Genomic DNA, 21,882 nt, shown 5'->3' with positions numbered 1-21,882 from the left:
CTTTTTTTTTTTTTTTTTTTTTTCCCTGTGTGCCTCTCTGTCTCTAGTTCTCTTTCTCCTCTCTGTCTCTCAGATCCAATCTTTTAAGAGCTTCAGCCCATTGCTAAGCTAAAGGGAAATTCTCTTTGATAAAGCGGTGTTTCCAGCTTCTGGGTTTTAAAACCTAAATCTATATTCAAATCTGGCTGAAGGTGTGTTCTGGGATTTATGAAAGCCTCTTAAAGGGGTAAATTTACCAAACCGTGACAAAATCATCACAATCTTACTTTAGACATCTGAAGTGGATGAGAATTTTAAAGAGACCCTTGTTTATTTAACACTGTCCATTTCCAACTCGTAGTTTATTGGCCCCGCATTTCTGCGAAGTTATTAGACTAGAGGGCAAAGGAGAAGCAGAAGCTGTCTGCTCCCGGCCGCTGCAAAAGAAAAAGCCTTCCCACCCCCACGGCGCCGAAATCTGCCCGTCTAACAGAATTGGGGAATTTTCAGGGAGATTCAGCTACCCCTGCCATCAGAGAAGAAATCGAAAAACCTCTACATCGGGCTTCAGGGGTTTCTCCCAGAGCAGATAGATCTCCCAGTCTAAAAATTTTCACTTACTTTGTGGAGATCATAAGTGCGTGTTCTGATATTTGTCCATCCCTCCCCGCCCCCAGTGTCCCCAACGCCTGCCTCAGGCCCTTCCCCTCTGCCAGACCATCAACGTCCATTTTTCTTTTTCGTTCTTTGATGCTTTAAAGATCGTTGTGATCATATTGGGGAGCACACTGTCTTTTCTCGGGGTAGGAAGGAGGCTCTGGCTCAGGGGGATCAGGTTGGATTTGCCCTTCCTTCACCCAAAGCATGGTGACTGTGGCTAAGTACTCCCAAGGAGAGCCTTGTGGGCCAGACCGCCTGGGGCACTTGTCGCCCCCCGCCCCAAATTAAAGGCCCGGGGTGTGTGTGGGGGGCAGTCGCCAGGTGTTTCAGTAAAGTGGGGGCGGGGTGAGAAAAAAAATCTGTACTCACCCTCCCCCCAGCCCGGGCCCCCAGAAAGTCGCGACTTCTGGCAACTGGTCTCTTCGGTGTGGAGCGGTCGCGGAGGGCACAGGACGAGCTGGGCAGACCCCAGGGCGCTTGGGGGCTCGTGAGGACGCCGGGGCCCAAAGCTCTAGAAACACCTGCGAGGCTGGTCGCGGCGGCGGAGTGCCGGTCCCCAGGCCAAGCCGGAGCCCAGCCTAGCTGCCGAGCGCCTGCCGCCTCGTGCGTACTCCCGTAATTCGTTAATTGCTGTAAATCCCAAGGACGGCCACATTTGATTACACATACAGTATAAGAACCGACAACAAAGCGACGAATTAATTACCAACTTCATTAACATAGGTCCCCAAATTAAAGGCAGCGAGCTTTTTCTTTGGGCCCACTTGCCGTCGTGGTGGTGGTTGGAGGGGGGAGGGTGTTTAGGAAGAGGTTTTATTTTTCTTTTCCAGCATTGAGAGCTGTGAGGGAAGAACGATCTTCTGCTCCCCACCCCCACCCCGCCATTCACAAAGCCTCGGGCTGTCCACTTGTGCCCCCCCGCTCCCCGCCCCCGCCGCCCAAATCCGTTTCTGCTTTTCTGGGAACTCAGATCTGTTTGAAAGCTGGTGGGTCCCGCTCTCTGTGCCTGGAGAAAAAAAAGTTAGGCTGGTGTTCGCTTTCCCGGTCTCGGGTCCGACACTCTCCTCTCGCGGCTCTCAGCCCCCAGCTCTGGCTGAGTTTAGCTCCAGGCCCGGCTGCTGCACGCGTTGGGCCGAAACTCTGTTTCCAACGCGGGCCTCGCTCCTGGGTATCTTGCCAACCCCACTCTCACAATCCCGAGTTCTGACTTGTCCTTGGGTCTCCCCAAACTGGCCCTGAGGTTAGATTCCGAGTTCGTGTTCTTTGCAGCCTGCCATGGACTTCTTAAAACTATAAACCCTGCGCGGATACCGGGAGCCCGAGTCTCCCAATTTTGGGGGCGGGGGTATGTTTATAAGAGTTGTAGAGACACTGCGTTTTCAAAAGTAGTTCGTTCTTGGACTCGTGTGTCGTCTGTCTTGCCTACACGCCCAAGCCTCACTCCCAGGCCTGTTTCCTTTACCCTTCCCGGTACCCTCGGTGAGGTCTGACCCTGTTTGAGAAGACACAGTTGTGTTTTTAAGGTGTTTTTAAGCTTCAGTCTGACGGGCTTTCTGCGTCTGCTTCACACCCACATCGCTGGCGTAGAATGCGATCACCCCGTTATCCCCCGCCCTCAGGCTTCTCTGGCCTTTACTTAAATAGTTTTACCTTCCCATCCTACATTGTAGGGTTTCCTTTCTCACCTTCCCTAAAACAAAAACAAAACAAAAAGGGGGGGAGGGTAAAAGGGGGGACAGGAAGAGCAGGAGAAGTAGGTAAGGAGAGGCCTCCTTGCCCATCATTTTAATTATACAATTAGTTCACATGCTCCGGCCCATAATGTAGATTTTAAGCAGAGCCCAGTGTCTTTCAAGAACATTCTGGTAATGTCGGAGGCCTGGATTTGTTGCCTGCTCGTCCCCCCGTGCAGCAGCGGCCTGTTTTCCTCCCCCTGTTGTGTGTTTTTATTATTTTCCCTCTGGCTTAGATGTGTCAATCATTCTCTCCCTGCCATTGGTTGGAGAGTTTGCGTCAAAAAGTTGCCAGAGAGGCGCTTTCTCAGCAAATCTCCCTGAGAGCGGAACCGACCTCAGCTCCAACTCAGCCTCCACTGTTATTAGAAATAAAAATCGCTAGAGCAGCCCTCACCACGTCTACTTTGTATGTATCGCAGAGGGGCCCACGCGTGTTTTGAACTCGAGCTACTTTTCCTCATTTTCTGTTCTTTAAAAACAAATTTTTTTTTCGTTGTGTTTGACTTTTTATGGAAAGGTGAAGACTGCAAGGTTGCTAACTCAATGCTCTTGATTTCTTTTAGGATAGCTGGCTATTTGGAATTTTGAAGGATAATTTGATTTTTTTTCTAACCTCCCATGCGGCTGTAAGGTAAGTGTTCCTCTGCCTTGTCTGTCTCTCGATATCCGTGTCTGTTTCCCCCTGTCTACCATCACCCCAGTACATCCAATTGACCGACCGATGCACCTCTGCGAACGTGGAGTTCTTCTAAGGCTGATGTATTTTTTCCCTTGTAAATTTCTGAGGTGTGATAACGATCCTTGCGAAAAAATTATGATCCGGAGATAAGTGCACGAGTGGAAGGAAGGGACGGGAGTGCGCTCCTGGGCTCGCGGCTTTCGCCAAACGCTGCGAGTCTAACGAAGGGTGTTTTGGAAGGGTTTTGTTTGTAGTTTTGTTTTATGTCAACGCCCATTCTGGGTTTCTCCCTGCGATCTTTGCGTTTTGGCCCTCAGCTGCGGTTGGGTCATTTGGATTGGTCCCAAGGACGTTTTCAAAGTCCGAGACAAAAAGATGCAGATGTAGCTAGAGGGATGGATAATAATGATAGTAATAGCAGCAGCAATTAATAATAATAGTTAATAATAACAATAATGACATGCGCCTCTTAGGACCGGCGCGCCCGAAGCCCGGCTGGCTCGCCGGTCGGCGGCCGCAGCCGCGGTTCTAGCTCCTGTCGGTCCCTAATGAACGTGAGAGAAGAGCAGAGCCTGTAACCGGGGAGGCAGGGAGCGCCGGCATCTCTGGTCGGTCCCCTCTCCGCCCGCGAAAGAGCAGCTCCTATCAAGCTTCAGTCTCTGTTCTCGGCCTCTTCCAAAGACCTCCAGGTCTCTGCTTTCGTAACACCCCTTTTCCCTTGCCCCCCGCCCCCAAATCCTGAGAGTGCAATAAGCCTCCCCTCCCCCCGTAGTTTTTGTGGTCCCAACGAGGCCAAGCGAGCGTAGAAGAGTCGTTTCACAGCGTGACTTTGCCGGGGATGGTTCAGGGTCTGCCAGCTCAGCCCTCCGCGCGCACCTGGGGCGGGCAAAAGTGGCGGTGAGTGGCCCCTGCTCCGCCCCAGGCCGCGGCGGGGCCGGGGACCGAAACCTTCCGGTGGGGAAGGCGGCCCCATGGCTGTTCGCAGACCGGGGCAGCGGCGGGGCCGACTTGCGCCCTCCCCTCCGGGGCTTGGGGACATAAGGGTATCGCGGGCCCGGGCCGGGCTCGAGGGGTGCGCTGAGGCCCAGGAGAACCATCAGAAGGTCTCAGCTGGCATCCGGCCTCGGGGACGTGTGCCGCAAACTCTGAAGTCTTCATGTTGATGCATTCAAGTGACTCTTGAAATCACGGTCCGATTTCAGGATGCATTTTTGAAACGCAAGTCCCCCTTCAGAATTCCACCGAGTTGGCGTTTTCCTCCTTTACAGACACAAGTGGGGTGCAGGACAGAAGGCCTGGAGTGATGGACTACTTGGGGAGGAGACGGTGAAGTTGCTCTTTGACATTCTCCCCTCCATCCTAGAGCGGCAGGGTCGGGATATCTATCTCCTGCTCACCTCGGGACGTTTTCCGGGCACCAGACTTATTAGCACCAGAGAGGAGTTGCCGAGGAAACTCCTCCCCCCAAAGGAGGCAGACACCCAGACCTCTCCTTACGAGCGAACACCGGGCTTTCTCCTCGCCATAATTAATAGTCAAGGCCAACCCTTCTGGCACGTTCTTCCTCCCTCCCTCACGGGTGGCAGTGTTGTTTGATACCCGGAGGCCAGAAACTTTCACTCGAGTTCGCCCGAGAGGGGCCGCGCCGGCTGTTTTGCGCGGTGCCCACACGTCTCCTTTTTCTTTCTCGCCTCTTCCTCTGCGTTGTCTTCCCAGCCGCAGGCCAGTCGCCAGTCCGCGTAGTTTTGTTTCCTTTCCATCATGCAGAAAATTAATCAGCCCCGGCGAGAAGCAGAGCTGAGCACGGCGGCCTGTAATTAAGGGACGTGTGCCCCTCGGATTATCTCGTTAGTTTATCAAGAAAACATTTATTATAATTAATTCTCGGACGAGGTAATTATTGAGCGAGGACACAGCAACTGGTAGATAGGCTCCTTGGAAGAAAAAAAAAAAAAACGGGAGGGGTAGATGGGGGTGGGGGAGCGACAGATTGCGGGAATTGACCGTTAGATATAAGGCGGCGCAGGCCCGGGCGGGCAGTGGAGCCGGACCTCGGGCTGCGAGACTGCCGGGCAGTGACGCCGGAGTGAGTCACTTGCGCCGGGAGGTGCGGGCGCCGACCGGCTGCGGGACTAGCCACGCGACCGCCACCGGTTCTTCTAGGTAGGAGTTTTCCAGTGGCCACCTTGTGAACAGTTATTTTGAGGCTTATATTTTTGAAAAGGTATTTCTTTCATCCCTTCTGGACTCTGCTAAGCAGAGGAAGGAAGAAAGGAATCAGTCCTTGCAGGGCTTTGAAAGTTAGGCAGAAGGGCCCATGCCATGGCCCCTTTTTGGAGTGCATACCTGGGTTGGCTGTTGAGAGTTCCTCATAGTTTTGTTTTGGAGTTTTTTCTTTTTTCTTTTAAAGATGAGTCCAGTAAAAAAAAGCGAAACCGGTTTATCCGAGAATTTTAGCCATTTTGCAAGGGTTAGGGCAAAGGAGCTCCAAAAAGTATCTGTCCTGGTGCTTTCTGTCTGTTACCGCGTTTAATGTTGAAATGTGCTATTTTAATGTATGATGCGTCAGGCATTTCTAATTGGGCGAGAGCTCTGCATGTAAGACAGAACACTTCCATACTTATCATGTGTACATCCGATATGATTTCAGTTTTTTCTATAGTAGTTCAGAACTTGCCAATATAGTGAGATTGTATTAAACAAGAAATCTGGCTTAGAGGCTATTTAAACAAATACATGACTATTTTAAAGCAATATTATTTCCACAGCCTCCAAATAACTCTTGAAAAAAGAAGAGAGATTAGAAACCATGAAGTCTTTGTTGTAGGAGCAACGAGATTAATGTTACTGATGAGATAATACAAACTCTTCCAGGAAGGGCATTTATAAAATTATATTAAATTATATCTGAGGGTGGAAAAGCATGATTTTTGTGCATTGCATTAAAATCAGGAAGAAGTTGCAGAACCTAGTTCCATTTGTGGAATTTTGTGTTTTTATCTCTTAAGCAATGTAAATATGAAAACCCCAGTCCTTAACACCCAGTAGGACCTTTGCAAAAGTAAGAAAGAACCTCTCCTAATCTTGTATCCGCCATTTTGAAGCAAATTCTCAGAGTATCAAAGTTGCAAAGTAGAGATCCTTGCAGGATAAGTGCCATCTTTTAGGAAGATAAAAGCCAGACTTGCCAACTGCCAGCCTGTATTAACATCCATTTTGGATCCCTTGGCTTGGGGGAGTGAGAGACACTCAGCCGAAGAAAGTAAATAACTTTTCTTTTTCTTCCTTTCTCCCCCCCCCCCCCAGCTCTTTTTCTTATAGGATTGTAGGAAACTTGAAAGGGAGGGAGAAATTCTATTAGTTTCACAACTTTGGGTTTTGTGTATCGACTTTCTTCAAAACTAAAATGTGCAAAGGCAGCTAGAGTTAACAGGAAACTGCTGGAGCTGCCGAGGACCCAAAAGTCCGAAAATTTGCCTCCCACAGGATCTGCAGCCTCCACACATCAAAATCAACATGGAAGCAGCTTGCACTACAAATGCGAACCCTTCTACTTGCAGAGTAGAAGGGGGCCTCTCATTTTCTGATTGGTGGGATTCTAACTTTACTTCAGAATTTCTAGCAAACTTGGTGCCAATTTGGAAGACTTTTCTTTCTTTTCTATTTCTTTTTTTGCACTATGTTTAAATATTTGATGGGTGTCGATTAAAAGTTAAATACTTGTTTGTTTAGCTTTAGTTCTTTATACACATATAATCAAGATTCTCCAAAACCCTAATAAATCTGTTACCTCAAAATCTAATTACCCAGTCTACAAATTAGGTGAAAATGATTACTGGAAATGACTTTAAATGTGGAATAATAGTGGTTGAGCAGTTTTCTCAAGTTTGTCGATTAGCAAGTTGGTATTTTAGATGTTAAATGCACTGACATTTTAGGTTTGAAGCTGTTGAAAGTGGTAAAAAGCTAAGATAATTAAAATCTGCCTTGGAAAGGCAACAGTCTGGGGAGAGGTAGATTTCTTGAATTGTTTCTTTGTTTCTCTCCAATGGGCTTTGTTATCAGCATTATTTATTTAGCCAAAGAGTTCTTTGTCTCTGCAAATGGCCCCAATCAAGTTTTGTTTGAGACAATTAGCTAGTGCCAGCCAATGAGTCCTATGCAAATGTAGGGATAGGAATGCAATGTGTGCATTTGAAGGCGTGGGGTTTTGTTCTTCGGGAAGGCAGATTGTAATAGCTTTCTTCGGGTACTTTTTTTTTTTTTTTTAAAGTTTAGGGTGGGGGTGGGGAAGACAGGTTTATCTGGTCTCCATCCCCTCTAGTTTCCGAGAAGCTGGGGGGTTGGGGAGGTGGGGAGGGTCTGCAAGCCCTTTAAAAGCCTCTGCCCCGAGTAGCCCGGGCTCTTTTTTAAGTTAGTGTTGGAACGTGGGAGAGCTGCTCCCTCCGAAGCAGTAAACCAGCACCTCTGTTTGTTTGTTTGCTTTGCCCTTAGTTCCACCACTCCAAACACACCCACCACGGACCCTGAATCTGTCCACTCCCAGCGAAGCGAGATCTTCCGGCTGGGTCCCCCCGATTTGGGCCGACTTTGCGCCTCCTAACAACCTTAGCATGATGTCTTATCTTAAGCAACCGCCTTACGCAGTCAATGGGCTGAGCCTGACCACTTCGGGCATGGACTTGCTGCACCCCTCGGTGGGCTACCCGGGTAAGTGAGCCCCCCGAACTCCTGCCCCGCCCTTCCCCACGCCCGCCCCGCGGGGATGGGACGCCATCGCCCCCGCAGCTCCGGGGTCGGCGCTTACGCTGATCCCCGCCCCAGCTCCAGGCGAAGTCCCCACTGGGTCTTCCTTCCGAGAAGCAGCTCAGAGGCACAGGGCATTTACTGGAGGAGGACCCGCACTGAGGGGGAGCAAGTAGGTGGATCCACAACGCTTGCTCACAAAATCACATCACTTGATTCTTAATTAGAGTGACTAGGGGACACACACCGCAGTGGGGCGAAGAAGGTTACTGCCATTGTCATTTTAGGGTGGGAGGCCCTCCTGCCCATATCTCGAACCTCAATTCCTCCGAAGTACCCTCTGGGAGAAGCCGGGTTTCTTTTCACAAATTCTCCCGGTCACGCCTGGGGCTTCGCCTCTGACCTCCAGGCCCTACTCGCTAATCCCTAGAGGTGTGATTTACCCGGGGTGCGGGTGCCTCCGATCAAATCTGGTTTTTAAAATCCTCATAGAAGAAGTATGAAATACGCCCCCATTTTAAAGATGGGGGGAGAAAGGCCCTTGGAGTCCTAAAACCCAGGATCTCGAGCAGGATGGAGATTTCGCGCCATAAATCCGAGCTGCGGGACCTCGGGGATTCTTTGACTTCACGGAATGAATTTTTGTGTGTTGTGCGTTAAGGGTTGATTTTGGAGGCGGTTTTTTGTTTGTTTGTTTTGTTTGTTTTGTTTTTGTTGTTTTGTTTTGTTGGTATTTTATTTCATTTGTTGTGTTAGCTTTCCAAGGGACGCTCTGGCTGGAGGCTCTGGCTGGAGAGATCTCCAATGTCAGGAGGAGTGGGGGCGGGGGGTGGTTTCCCCGACTAGGGGCAATGTGTGCCATGGTACCTCCAGTGCGCTGGAGGAGCGGAGGCCGGGGAGGGTGTGGGGAGAACATTGCTAGGCTCTGGATTGAAAGACTGGGAGGACCAGGGAAGTGCCGCAGAGTGGGGCTGGGGGTGGGGGTGGGGGTGGGGATGGAGCACCCGCAGAGATCCCTATGACTGAGAAACTGCTCCCCCACCCTAAAGGGCCCTGGGCTTCTTGTCCCGCAGCCACCCCCCGGAAACAGCGCCGGGAGAGGACGACGTTCACCCGGGCGCAGCTAGACGTGCTGGAAGCGCTGTTTGCTAAGACCCGGTACCCAGACATCTTCATGCGGGAGGAGGTGGCACTGAAAATCAACTTGCCTGAGTCCAGGGTGCAGGTAGGGCAGATGGAGACAGACCTATCCTTCCTGACCATGCCACCCCTCGCCCAAGCAAGGTTTAGTGTTAAGGACCCAGGAGAGTCCCAGGTCTGTGAAATGACCAAAGGAAGGCCTGAAACTAAATGCTCCGCAGGAGGCCAGCAAACTCTTCTCCTAAGGCTGCTTGAGTGCCTGATTTCTCCTGGAGCTCCTTTCTGTTTCCCCACCCCCACCCAATCCTATAAGCAAGGGTCTGCAGGCTCAAGTTGCAAAGTAAAACTGGCGATTTAGCTGTAGTGATAGAGCACAGTCCTAGAACTCTTGGGTCCCTGGCCTACTGAGACCCAGCCTTGGCAGATTTCAAGTACTGACTGTCACATAATATTTTAATACCTAACCTTCCTTTATGTGTTAAATCCTCCCTATTCTTATCTACTTTTAGGGGTGAAAGAAGCTTAGCTCCTGGATAGTCCCAATATTTTTACAGTTGAAGAAATAGATGACTTGCTCAAGGTCACATGTCAGTTTGGTGGTAGAGCCAGGCTGTAGAAGCAGCTGGTGTTACCAAAAAAAAATTACATAAGTGTGTTTTCTTTGACTTCTTAGTGATTGAACAGAATTTGCTAGCTCTGAGCCATTTAGCAGATAAAATATCTGCATAATATCCCTGGTGACACTTGCCCCCTCTTTCCCTTAGGCCCCCTTAATTTGACCTTAAGCTGGAAAGGGAACTTAAAGTTCAACTTCCCTGGACCTCAAGCCCCAAATAGAGTTCTTGGAAAGAATGTTTAGCACCTAAACTACATACACACCAGAGACTCCCCTTCAGCTAGGACATGTCAGAGTTAACTGCAAACCTGACTTTTTCAAAGCAGGATTGAAGATGTTTTAGCACTTTTGAGGCTTCAACAAAAGTCTTCACTGAAGGAAAATGACTGAATGGTTGGTGGTGGTGTACTCGGCCTGGGTGGCACCGTTTTTACCACAGTTAGGACATCCATATGGAGAACTCATTGAAGAGGACAACTGAGGAATTGTTGCCAGAAAATGCTGGTAGTTTCTCTGATAAGCCCCCTCACACACCACACACAGCTCCTTCATTACAGAACATGAATAGGGCTGGTAAAAAGAGTTTTTCAAAGTTGCAGGCAGAGGCTTAAGTTGATAAGCCAATGAACTAGTACAGGAAACTGAATCTATGGGTTGAGTGGCACTACCCTGAAGGCACAGACTCCAGTCTCAGACTGGAGACCAGGAGAGAAGTCAGCCCGTGAGCTCCAAGCAGAACATACATCTAAGTCACTCCACTTACCATAAAGAAGGTTTCTGCAAATAGTGGGTTTCAGACTGCCTTCCTCAACAGGATCAATTTATCCTTGGAGCTTTTTTTTCATAAGTGAGTCTTTCTAGGCGAGACAAAAGTAGAGTAATGGAGCTAACCTCCATATTAGCAGTTGCTCCCTACAAGTATTTGAATTTAGGCAGTTCTTGTTGGCATGCAAAAGCAGAATTGTATTATCTCCCTTGTGTTTTCCTCTAAAAGACATAGATACATTCTAGTCCATTGTGAGAGTGTTCCAAAATACAGCTGGGTCTATGTGTGTGTGTGTGTGTATTCAAGGTGATAGGAAACTGAGGTGGAGAATTTTCAGCCGTATGATTTGGGTGATTATCTTAAATTTTATTCTGGGCTTGGAGTAAAGAAGGGTCAAGTGCTTTCCCCAACTTTCTTACAATTCCAGGAGCATATGTGAGAGTACTACAGAATAGGTTTTCAGTGGCAGGAGATTGTCTGTTTACTCATATGTCCGTGTAGGACAGATGATAATCTGGGAGCCACTCTTGTTCTTAATGAGTTGCTGAAACCAAGTTAAAGAAATTTCTTTCCCTTTCAAGGTATGGTTTAAGAATCGAAGAGCTAAGTGCCGCCAACAGCAGCAGCAGCAACAGAATGGAGGTCAAAACAAAGTGAGACCTGCCAAAAAGAAGACATCTCCAGCTCGGGAAGTGAGTTCAGAGAGTGGAACAAGTGGCCAATTCACACCCCCCTCTAGCACCTCAGTCCCGGCCATTTCCAGCAGCAGTGCTCCTGTGTCTATCTGGAGCCCAGCTTCCATCTCCCCACTGTCCGATCCCTTGTCCACCTCCTCTTCCTGCATGCAGAGGTCCTATCCCATGACCTATACTCAGGCTTCAGGTTATAGTCAAGGATATGCTGGCTCAACTTCCTACTTTGGGGGCATGGACTGTGGATCTTATTTGACCCCTATGCATCACCAGCTTCCTGGACCAGGGGCTACACTCAGCCCCATGGGTACCAATGCAGTTACCAGCCATCTCAATCAGTCCCCAGCTTCTCTTTCCACCCAGGGATATGGAGCTTCAAGCTTGGGTTTTAACTCAACCACTGATTGCTTGGATTATAAGGACCAAACTGCCTCCTGGAAGCTTAACTTCAATGCTGACTGCTTGGATTATAAAGATCAGACATCCTCATGGAAATTCCAGGTTTTGTGAAGACCTATAGAACCTCTTTTTGTGGGTGATTTTAAAGTATACTGGGCTGGACATTCCAGTTTTAGCCAGGCATTGGTTAAAAGAATTAGATGGGATGATGCTCAGACTCATCTTCTGATCAAATGTTCCGAGAGGCATAGAAGGAAAAATGGAGGTCCTTAGAGGGGCCCACCAACCAGCAACCTGAAATGGACAAACCAATCTACTTAAGATCCTGTTATAGTTTTAGATCATTGGTTTTCCTGATTCTCAGTGATCAAAAGCATTCTAGCCATGTGCAACCAAATACCACCAAAAACAAACAATACTAAATTGTGAGGGGAAGGAGGGAAGGACATAGTCTTCTTACGCAGAGGTGTTCCAATGTTTTAGCCAATCCTTGGTTGAATCTTAGGAATGGACATTGTCTCAAGCTCACTCACATTTCATGACCAACTGTTAGTTGGCACTGAAAACCTTTTCAGGGCTGTGTGAATTGTGTGACTGATTGTCCTAGATGCACTACTTTATTTAAAGAATAATGTTCATAAGGAGTCAATATGTAGTTTAAGAGACAATCAGTGTGTGTCTTATATAAATGGTACATCTGTGGTTTTTAATCTGTGCTAGACTTCAAAACTGTGATCTCCTGTTATTGTATGCAACCTGGAACTCCACCTCTGCAGGGGTTCTTCTGTGATTAAATAGGTTATAATTATAAGCAAAATTCAGAGCAACTGAGTACTTATCTAAAAAGATTACCTTTGGCTGGAGGTGAGCTGCACTGAACCTTTATAACAAAATGTCTCTGGACAAGGAGAGTGAGAGAAGAGAAGAGAAGGACACCAATTCATCTGTAATTTACTGTTGGTAAGCCTAGCAGTAAAGAGACATTGGTCAATTGCTCTGACCCTGATGAATTTATAAACTGAGGTCATTGTTGTTTATGCTTGCAGATGTTAACTGGAAAAGGTATATATGCATAAACCTTCCTGGATTTGGCAGATATGTATAATTATATTAAAATGGTTCTAGCACAACATTGGGTCCAGTTTAATTTTATACTACTATTTATCAACAAGCCCACATTTCAGCCTCTCCTTCCCAAAACATGTTTTTCTTAGGTCAGAGAGCAAACTTTATTTTTAAATTTTTGGGGTTTAATCTATACATGAACTAGACACAAATGCCTATGTGGTATGTAAACTTTTTGAGACTCTCATCAGGCTTGCTCTGAAATTGAATATAGAGAGCCTATCATTAGGACCTTGCTCTCTTTGCCTTTCCCTCCCTGCTGCACTCCCTAACAGTCTCTGAGTCACTTTATTAGTACGTTTTAACAGATCTTTTTTTTTTAAACTAAGAAAGGAAGAACCTGTAGTACCACAGAGAATGAGAATGACAAAAATTCTGTTTTTATTCTCTTATTTATTTGATTAAGGAGATTTTATTTTTTTAACTTCCAAAAAAAATCAGGTAAACATGAGAGCGAATGTAATCAGAATCTGAAAGCAATTCAGGCAGAAATGATTTCTGAACAAAAGAGTTTCAGAAAAGTTTTAAAACCTATAATTTCAGTAGTTGAACATAAGGCAGGTTCGTCAGTTTTTTTCTTTTTTTTCTTTTTAAGAAAGTGCTGAGGGATAAAAAACCAGGTCCCTTCTCAGCAGTACTTGCGTTTTGTAAGCCAATTACCAGAAAAGACAAATGGGCCAACGATTATGGCGCTCCTCAGGTGAGAGCAATATTTAATTTCCATTTTAAACTTACACTCTTACATTTAACCAAAATGGATTGACTCTTAACAGTACTATTTAAATGAAGGTTAGCAGTTGCAACCGTTTTGTTTTCTGGCTAACTTTCCAGTCCTTGGCTGCCCATGCTTTCTTGAATTTGACATCATCTTGTCTAATAAGTAAATTGTTTTTTGTTTTACTTCTAAAGAAAACGCAATTGTTTTTACCTACTACTCAAGGCGAAACTTAGTGGCAAGATTTTCCAGGACCTACTGTAATCTTCACCCTACTGTAGTTTACACCGAAGTGAAATCGAGCCGAGAGAATTTGCTTTATGGTTTTCCAGGTTCTGGGTCTTAACTCTTCTAGCTTTTTTCATACAAGAGTAAAGCAGACAGACCCAAAGTAGTGTCTCACAGTGCCTTCAGTTTTCAAGATGCCCCACAAAGGGAAGAGATCACCCTCTTTTAAAACAAGACTAACAATAGCTAGGCTACTCTGCAAGTAACGCAGTTAGCAGTTTCTCTCCTGATACTTTTAAAAGGAGGAGGTTAGGAAAAGCACCTCTGAAATTTTTCTATCACCTTGGCACAACTCTGTTGAACAGACCACGCAGTTAAATCCCTTTGAATTGAAGGCAAAGTAGAAATGAATTCCCCCCTGACCGCAGGTAACGGAGGGAGGGGAAGGCGGAGGAGAGCAAGCGCTGCTTTCAAGACATCCAGAGAGTTTTCTTTCTGATCACTAGTCAAGACTAGGTTTAATAAAGTTAAGCCCAATGCTGATGATACTTGGTGTTAAATGACGCCACCCTCCAAAGGATCAGAGAGCTACATCAACTGCATATTGGCAATTAGCAATGACGGGAAATAGCAAGATAATCTTAATTTGGGGGAGGCGGAGGTGAGGGTGGAGTAGTTTGCTTTACAAAGATCTGTTGCCCCAAACCTTTATCTTTCCCACAAAGATTCTTGGCCCTTTGTATTTCACCTTGGGAGGCTCTCTTCCCTTCCTAGATAAGAGAAATTCAATCAAGTCAATTAAGTTGCGGCTTTCAAAACCTGTTGAGTTTCAGATAATGGTCAGTTTCCTAACTCCTCTCCCACTTGGTTCCCTCTAACCTCACCTTTCCTGGGGGTGTCCCCACCCTCAGCCCCGCACAGCCTCGGCGGAAGACGGAGGCCGGGGGAGGCCCTGAGCGGGAGCGCGAGAACGTGGCGCCGAGGGGTGGAAGGGCAGCTTGCGCTCTCCGCGGAATCCACGGCAAAATACTGGAGCGATGTTTTCTAAACCTTGACCGCCCAATCGGAGTTAGCCAGGAAAACATCCCTGCCCCGGGGGGCGAGCGGGGACCGAAGTCCAAGTCGTCGTCCAGGCTGGTGCCGTCCCCTGGGCCCCACTCACAGCCCGCAGGCCATCCAGCGGCGACGTTAAGGCTCTGGTCCTCGCGGTTCCCCCTCTCCCTGTGGTCGGAGCCGCGGACCTCTGCCGAGCCCAGCCTGCCTCCCTCGGCCTAGACCTCAGGCCTCTCCGGCTCTGGCCGCGCCTGGGCTCAGGGCGCTGCGCCGTGGGCCGCGGGAAGGTCCGAGGCGCCACCGCGACGCCTGCGCGTCGCCAGCCCGGAGAGGAGCGCGACTCCTCGGTCCCTGAAGTCAGGCTTCTGGGTCCGCCGCGGGCCTCGGTGCCCGTCGCCGGGGGACTTCACGGCCTGGCCGAGTTGGTGTGCGTGTGTGTGGTCCGGCGAGCGCCTCGCACGGAAGAGAACGAAAGCCGAGACACAACGAGAGGACCGTGAGCTGGGCCCGCCCGGCCTGGAGAGCGGCCGGGGAGGCAAAAGCGAGCCCGGTGGGGCCCGCGGCCTCTTGCTTCCCTTGTCTCCCGGGAGGAAGCGCCGCAGACGGCTGGGTCTCCTACCCGCCGCGAAGGGCGAGGCCACCGCCGCCGCCACAGCAGGGGCTCCCGCCGCGCCTGCGGCCCCTGGCATCCAGGGCAGACTTGGCGCCGACACGGGGTCCTGCTGGGCCTGCCTGAGGCTCCCCAGAGATTCCCCCGGGAAAGCCAGGTGCTTCGACTAGTGGGTCTGGAGGAGTGATTCCTGGGTGTTCCGTCTTCCCTTGGGGCCCTCGGTTCTGAGCTGAGGCTTGCAGGGGAAGCCTGAGAATTTCTAAGCTACCGTTGGCTCACCCCTTTTCTCCTACCTCTCTATATTTTATTGTTTAACCGAGTGCCAGTCTTTTCTTTTTTGGACCCGGGGCGGCACTCAGTGGCCCTGAAGGCCGGATGTCGATCCTGGGACCGGTAAGCGGTGCTTTTGGAGTCCCTGAGAGCGCCAGGCAGCCCATTCCGGTTACCTGCAGGGCAGAGGCCGCAGTCGCGAGCCCGCCCCCACCTAACCAGAAGCGGGCGCTGGGGCGGCCAGCCCCCCTCCCCCCCCCGCACGCACATCTTGTGTTTGAACCCGCGTCTAACACCCGGTGAAAACTTCGTTGGCTGGCGTTATCCGAGCAAAGCTGTAATCCAAAACCAGGCGTGCCCGTGTTAGGTGGTGATTTATTGCCTACAAAGACGTGTTTTAATCATGTAAAAGAAACACAAAGGCATCGGGCCGGAGACAGGCCCATCCCAGGATCTCACACAAATGGAAGGAGACATCGCAGAAACAACCAAAATGGGAAGATGCAGGGTCGGGCTCAGCCATGACCTCGGCCTGCTTCTTGCCTACCTTTGAAACCTTTACGAAGGACAGCTTTGTCTCTCCCTGTCTCCCGCCCCCCCTTTTTTTTAACCACAAAAGGGTCCCAGCCCCAGTCATGCATCTGCCTGCCCAGACCAGTGCCTTGAACATCTGTTTTTCTCTTCTCAAAGGCCAGTGCCATGTAAGCTAAGCGTGCCCTGATAAACTTGATCCCTTAGTTGCCCCATTTCCCTCCTTGGGGTCAGCATGCTAGGAAAGATGGGGAGCCCCTGGGACTTGCCCTGGGTATAGAGATAGCGACCCCCCCCCAAACAAAACCCACCCCGATGTTCTTCAGTATTAGGCTCTGAAATTGCACAGATGATGGGATTTGTCTTGGACAGAATTAACATCACATGTAAGACCGTAGTGCTCCGGTGTAGTGAGACACATTGTATAGGATTTCTTGGAGCGTCTCTAACAAAATGCCTAATAGCAACATGAGGCTTTAAAATAATATGTGGGTTTTTGTTTTTAACCTGATTAAAACAAATTTTAGGTACTATTTAGAAAGGGCAGTTTTTCTGGTAGAAGCGGTTCGAAGGAAACGGAGCCCAGTGCAGAAGCTGGAGGAAGCTTCTGTATGCAGACGTGGCTGGAGAGAAGTAAACGCGCATGCCTTTGAAAGGCCTACTACGTATGCGGCAGTCCCTACAAGCAAAGGAAGCGTCCCCAGTTCTAAAGAGAATCAGCCGACTTCCTTTCCTGCAATCAGTGTGCTTTACATTTAAAAACCAACTTGCTCTTGATTGCAAACAAACAATAAGCAAATTCAAATAAAGGAGTCCTCCCAAGTCCAATCCATTTGGTCCAAGATAACTGCAAGTGCCAGAGTTCAGGCTATCACTAGGGGGAGGGTAAGCTTCAAATTTTGTTTTTCTTCTAGAGGAAAAGTCGAACAGGGTGAGGTCCATGACTCACTTTTATTCCTTAATCTCCACCCTCTACTTTCAATTCTTAGTGTAAGGAAATATGATATTTTTTTTGGGGGGGTGGGGACAAAGAAAACAAAAAAGAATCCCACAGCAAACCTAATGGTAAGTGACCAAAGTTTGAATTGACTTCTGTTTCAGCACCACAAGGAAAAGTCTGTCCCAGAATCAGAAGGACTCCTCTGCCTCCCTCTCCGGGGCCTTTGCCCTAGTTTGCCTACTGCGGAGGTGGGAAGGGGGCCTTTTGGATTAAGTGTTTCTTAGTCTACTTGACATCACTAGGAGACACTTCCAGCCGAGGGCTTCTTTAAAAATAAGATGTCAGTTTCTAGCAGCTATACGGTTGCCGATGATTCCCACCCCCCTTCCCCTTCCCAGCCTCCCCCCCCCCCCCGCCCCCCGCCTCGAACTGACCGTGATGGGACCAGCAAATTTCGCCTTTGGGAGCCCTAGGGGCAGCAGTTACTGCACCCTGTGGGTCTGTCTGCTCACCCTCTATCCCAGGTTCCCGAGGTAAAGGCTGGAAAGCCCCTTAGAGACACTTTTTGGGTGGAGTGAAGGTTCTCTCTCCCAATTGGAACCTCCAGGGGCCTTAGGCTACACTGAAAACTGAAAATCACTCATCTCAGCCTACAGTTGTTAAAATCTGTTCTTAGAACCAATAGTCACACTTTAGGCTCGTGGGCCATTAATAAAAATCTCCTTAACATTCAAATGGCTCTAAAATGCGTCGATAGCAGATTATTGGTGCCTAATGGACATCGTGTGTGATAACATGGTCAGTGAGCAGGAAGGTTCTGGAGTGGGCGTCTGACTACAGCTACCTGATTATCAGCTTACAGCCCAACCACTTTTTAGCTGCGATGCTCTTAAGAAGAGGCTTTCTTCCCGACATCAGAACGGGAGACTTCTGTGTTCTTCATTTAACCAGATTTAGCAACCGCAAGGTGTTCTAGAAAGGGGAGGGGAAACCTTGCCTGTAGGCTTAAGGTCACCTCCAGACAAACGAGGGGCGGACCGCGGGACACTGCTCCTCCCCTCTGCTTGTAATGGAGCGATGCCCCAAAGGCGGCTAGGGCAGACAGAGGCCCTCGCCTGGAATGCCGAAATTGCCATAAGTCCGGGGCTCCGCATTTGGGCCTCGGAGCAGAGCCCCTGAAGCAGCAGCTTGGTTGGCCCCGACAGGTCCCGCTACACCCGGAACGCCCGCGAGGCTCTCGCCTGCGGCGGAGAAGCCCTTGGGCCGGGGTCCGCGCAGTCGACGGCGCTAAGACGTCCTGGCAGCTCCCGTGGCGCCAGGGAGGGGATGGGTTCCCGGGTTTCAATAAAAAAATGTGGCAAGTGCATCGTGTTTCCATTCTCGTCTGATCCAACAAACTAAGGGAAAACCCCCCAAAACGGGGCCTTCTGTGGCTGCAAGCTTATTTGGAGTCCATAGAGAGTCCCCGGGGCAGCCGGGAGTCTCTGCAGTGGCTGAGAGGCAGCTTTCCCGCCAGCCGCGTGGGCCATCAGGATCACTACCTACACCTGCGACGGGCATCAGCCCCGGAAGCGGGCCTCGAACCCAGGTCTCCCTCCCCCTGCTGGTGGCCGCACGTGCCCGGGTCGCCATGTCCCCCGCGGAGTGGCAGACTGTGGGTCGCGCCCACCTGGCAGGGGCGAAGGACAGGGCCCCAGGGCACTGTGCCGCTGCTCTCGGAAGCGGGGCAGGCGCAGGGAACTAGTGGCTCGCGTGCTCCATCTTCTCCCACCGCTTCCGCGGTCTCTACGAGGATCAGAGAGTGGTGGGTGTGAGAGTAACGACGCCGGGAGGCAACAAGGCTGGTGTGTTTGCTCTTTTCGCCTCACGCCCAGAACACGGCCCCACGCTGGGCCGGCTCCTTAGTCCAAACTTCCTCCTTCCAGTTCCTTGTAGTGAAAAGACGCGGGAACGGAGAGAGCCTGGTCCTTAGAGCTCGCGATCTGGCGTCACCCCTGCTTCCCGGGACGGGGCTCGGCTTGGGTCGCAGAACCGAGTGTGCTCGGCCCGGGAGTCATAGCCCAAGCTGTCCCGGGGTCCTCGAGGAAGCGTGCCCACCCACGCCCCGGGGGCATAGACGGCCAGCTGGTGGCGGCTTCCAGTTCCAAGTAGAGACCTCGCCAGCTGGAGCGGTCAGATACCCGTGTCAGGGCACGTTTGGAAGACTGGTAAGAGAAGTAGCCTAACATAAATTTTGAGTTAGTTTTGAACACATAGGGTGCACATATAAAGTTTTTCCCTGGGTCTTTCTTGGCCACGAGTCCATGCAAGTTTGAAGATCTTTGAGTTACGCTCGGTTAGAAATTTCCAGCCACTTATTGCGATAGCAGTGCTAAAGAATTTTTAAAAACATGGGATGCAGATATTTGGGGCAATTACGTATATATGTCTAAAAATGAAATTAGGTAATTTTGGACAGAAGATCATATTAATATTTTAAATTTTAAATTGATGGGAGTATGATTGAAATGCACTTTTCAATAGCTCTTCTCACTGATTTAGGTGATTCTGTTTTTAATTTTAAGTCTAAGTTGGCCACTTGAGGCTTTAAAGGCTAACAAGAACTCAGTCTACGAAAAAGCATAGCCTTTTGCTCTTAAAATAGATCATAGATAGGTCCCTGTGATTTTGAGATGGGGGAGACATGGAAAACTTTGTTCAAACACACATTTACCATTTTCAAGGACAAATAATTAAATTGATTAAACCAATAATCTTGATTCCTGACCATTTTAAATGGACATATTGCTTTCTCTCCTCTAATTTTTTTCTTTTCCTTCATATGTATTGATAAAGGTTTGGAGTATGTAACACACACCTTTACTAAAAGGTGCCTAAGTTGATATCTTTTCAGGAATTTTTAACCTGTAGTTCAAGCAACCCTTTGAGAATGATAGTCCATGAATAGATTGGAGAGGACAGGTGCATTCCCTGAATTGTATGAAGATTTTTTTTGTGTGTGTATTCAGTATTATATTTCTGGGCAGAAGATCTATAGTTTCCATCATAGTCACAAAAGGGTCTGTAACCGCCCCAAATTAAGAGCCATTGGTTTTTATGATGCATATATTTTGAATGAAAGATGAATTTGGAGATGGAAACTTGTTGCTGGTAACAACTGGACAAGATGGCAGCCCCATACAATTTAAATCTACCCTTAACTTTTTGAAACCTTAATTTTTAAAAACAAAGCAATCTAAAAACCCCCTTTATTTCTAAATATTACCTAGCTAGGCCTAATTTGAGTTATTGTCCATGAGGCTATTTGTATATAACACATTCTAAAATAATAAATGAAGTAAACGAGTTATTTTTAATATTATCTACACATGAAATATAAAGTAGAAAATTTAAGCAAATGTTTTAATGATTTAGACTAAAAAGCCTCTTTAACCAAAACAAAACAGTCAACAACAATAATAACAGCAACAAAATAGTATCTGTCCCTAATTAAAAATTTCAGAAAATTTAGCGTCAATTGTTTCTCTCTCTCTTTCTCTCTCTGCATACACATAAATTTACCAACAAAAATTTTTCTGTTGAAAAGTTTTCCTTTTCCTTAAAACTTGATGATTGTCAAAGGTGACTGAAATCATAGGTAGGGAAGGTGGGATCTTCTGACTGAATCAGAAGGAGGGTAATGCCACCCGGCTGAGGAATTCAAGGTCGGCAAGTAGGGGACCCAGGGTAGAATTTAAATTAAATACTCAGAGGCCTGTCATTCAGAATAGTAGACCTTGCCCATTTCCCCCCACCCACAATCCCCAGCTTACTTCCAACCTTGTCTGAGAGGATATCTTCCATTAGTGCAAGAGGAAGCATAATCTACAGGTTTATTTAGCATTTGATCTTTGCTCAGAGGCTTCCATTTAGAGTAACCATTGCAGCAAAGATTTGGATCTGGTCCCTAAAATAGCTTGAACCAGGTGACCTCAGGCAAGTAGACACAAGATACTAGCAATTTATTTCATATCAGCTCCCAAGCCATCACCAGATGATAACAACCCTTGGACATCGTTAATCTCTGCTTGACTCAAACTGGTGACCGCAAGGTGAAAGGCAGGGCGTTATCTCTGAGCAATTCATGTGGCCTTCCACAGATTGCCAATTGGGCCAATACAATTGAAGCCTCTTCTCCACTGGTGACTTTAAAAATTTCATATCCAAAGTCTTTGGTCTTTGTTGGACTGGAAGGTAGGAGGGCTTTATCAAGGAAAATGCCTGAGGACAAGATGTGGGAGCTTAGAATCCAACACAAATTAAAAAGGTTGAAAAGGTAACTGTATGTTTCTTGCCCAAATAACTTTGAACAACATCACTGTGACTCTGACTAGAAAAAGCCTCTGGAAATGCATGTTTTTGCCAAACAGCAGAGGGAAAATGCACCTTCAAAAATAAGAGGCAAAGTGCTATCTAGAATTGGTTTTATTGTTTTGAAAATCGCTTTATGTTTACAATCTATGAGGTCGGTACAGATCACCGTATACTTAGTTGGTATCAGTCTAGGGCGAGGTGGAGCAACAGAAAGTGGGGGGAACAGTGGAGAATAAAGGAAAGGGGTGTACTGGTGAACAAAAGCTGTCCTGTGTGTTGGTGCCCAGAGGGAAACCAGGCTAAAGTTACCTGCAGGGAGAACTGCCACTATTTGCACTTTTCAGATATGTAGAGGGAACACTTTTAGCTTCGTATCCCAGGGTATGCAGCTCTAGCCTGAAGTCATAGAAACATGACTGTTTTGCTTGGTGGAATTATTTTGCCCCTGTTACTTCAATATCCTAGTTGTAACAATTCTAATTGATTGTGCTAGATGGCTCTAGAAAGGACTGACAAAAAAATTGAGAGGTTTCAAAAATACTGCAGCTTTTTTAATAATATGTTTTCTAAGGTCCATGTCTTGAAGTAGGTTATTGATAGTCAAAGTAAAAAAACAAATTATGGTAGGTATTTTTAGCAATTAG

At 48.1% G+C, this 21,882-nt stretch overlaps 1 protein-coding gene across 4 annotated transcripts; it reads left to right on the top strand.

Moving 5' to 3' along the window:
• The first annotated feature begins 2,533 nt into the window (after nucleotides 1–2,533).
• On the top strand, nucleotides 2,534–12,543 carry OTX2 (orthodenticle homeobox 2). 4 transcript variants are annotated; one of them, XM_019725783.3, is made up of 5 exons: nucleotides 2,534–2,781; nucleotides 2,939–3,006; nucleotides 7,549–7,764; nucleotides 8,850–9,025; nucleotides 10,904–12,543. In XM_019725783.3, the coding sequence occupies exons 3-5, from the start codon at nucleotides 7,668–7,670 to the stop codon at nucleotides 11,522–11,524; spliced, it is 894 nt and encodes a 297-aa protein (XP_019581342.1). In that variant the 5' UTR covers nucleotides 2,534–2,781; nucleotides 2,939–3,006; nucleotides 7,549–7,667; the 3' UTR covers nucleotides 11,525–12,543. The 4 variants fall into 4 exon arrangements, with proteins under 4 accessions (XP_019581342.1, XP_019581344.1, XP_088653472.1 ...); XM_019725785.3 differs by having other exon boundaries at nucleotides 2,545–2,781; nucleotides 8,874–9,025; XM_088797346.1 differs by lacking the exons at nucleotides 2,534–2,781; nucleotides 2,939–3,006 and adding an exon at nucleotides 3,031–4,947.
• The last annotated feature ends 9,339 nt before the right edge of the window (nucleotides 12,544–21,882 follow it).

Source organism: Rhinolophus sinicus, chromosome 3 (genome assembly GCF_057876585.1).
Source record: "Rhinolophus sinicus isolate RSI-liver-muscle chromosome 3, RSI-T2T, whole genome shotgun sequence".
Classification (NCBI taxonomy): Eukaryota; Metazoa; Chordata; class Mammalia; order Chiroptera; family Rhinolophidae; genus Rhinolophus; species Rhinolophus sinicus.
Note: the sequence above shows the minus strand (reverse complement) of the source record. Positions and strands in the feature narration are given on the sequence as shown.

Bases quoted from the DNA above. Each gene is read 5' to 3' on its own strand.
- OTX2 (XM_019725783.3), top strand. From the start codon at position 7,668: ATGATGTCTTATCTTAAGCAACCGCCTTACGCAGTCAATGGGCTGAGC. The intron at 7,765-8,849 runs GTAAGTGAGCCC...CCCACCCTAAAG, and splicing joins CCCCTCGGTGGGCTACCCGG to GGCCCTGGGCTTCTTGTCCC. The intron at 9,026-10,903 runs GTAGGGCAGATG...TTCCCTTTCAAG, and splicing joins TGCCTGAGTCCAGGGTGCAG to GTATGGTTTAAGAATCGAAG.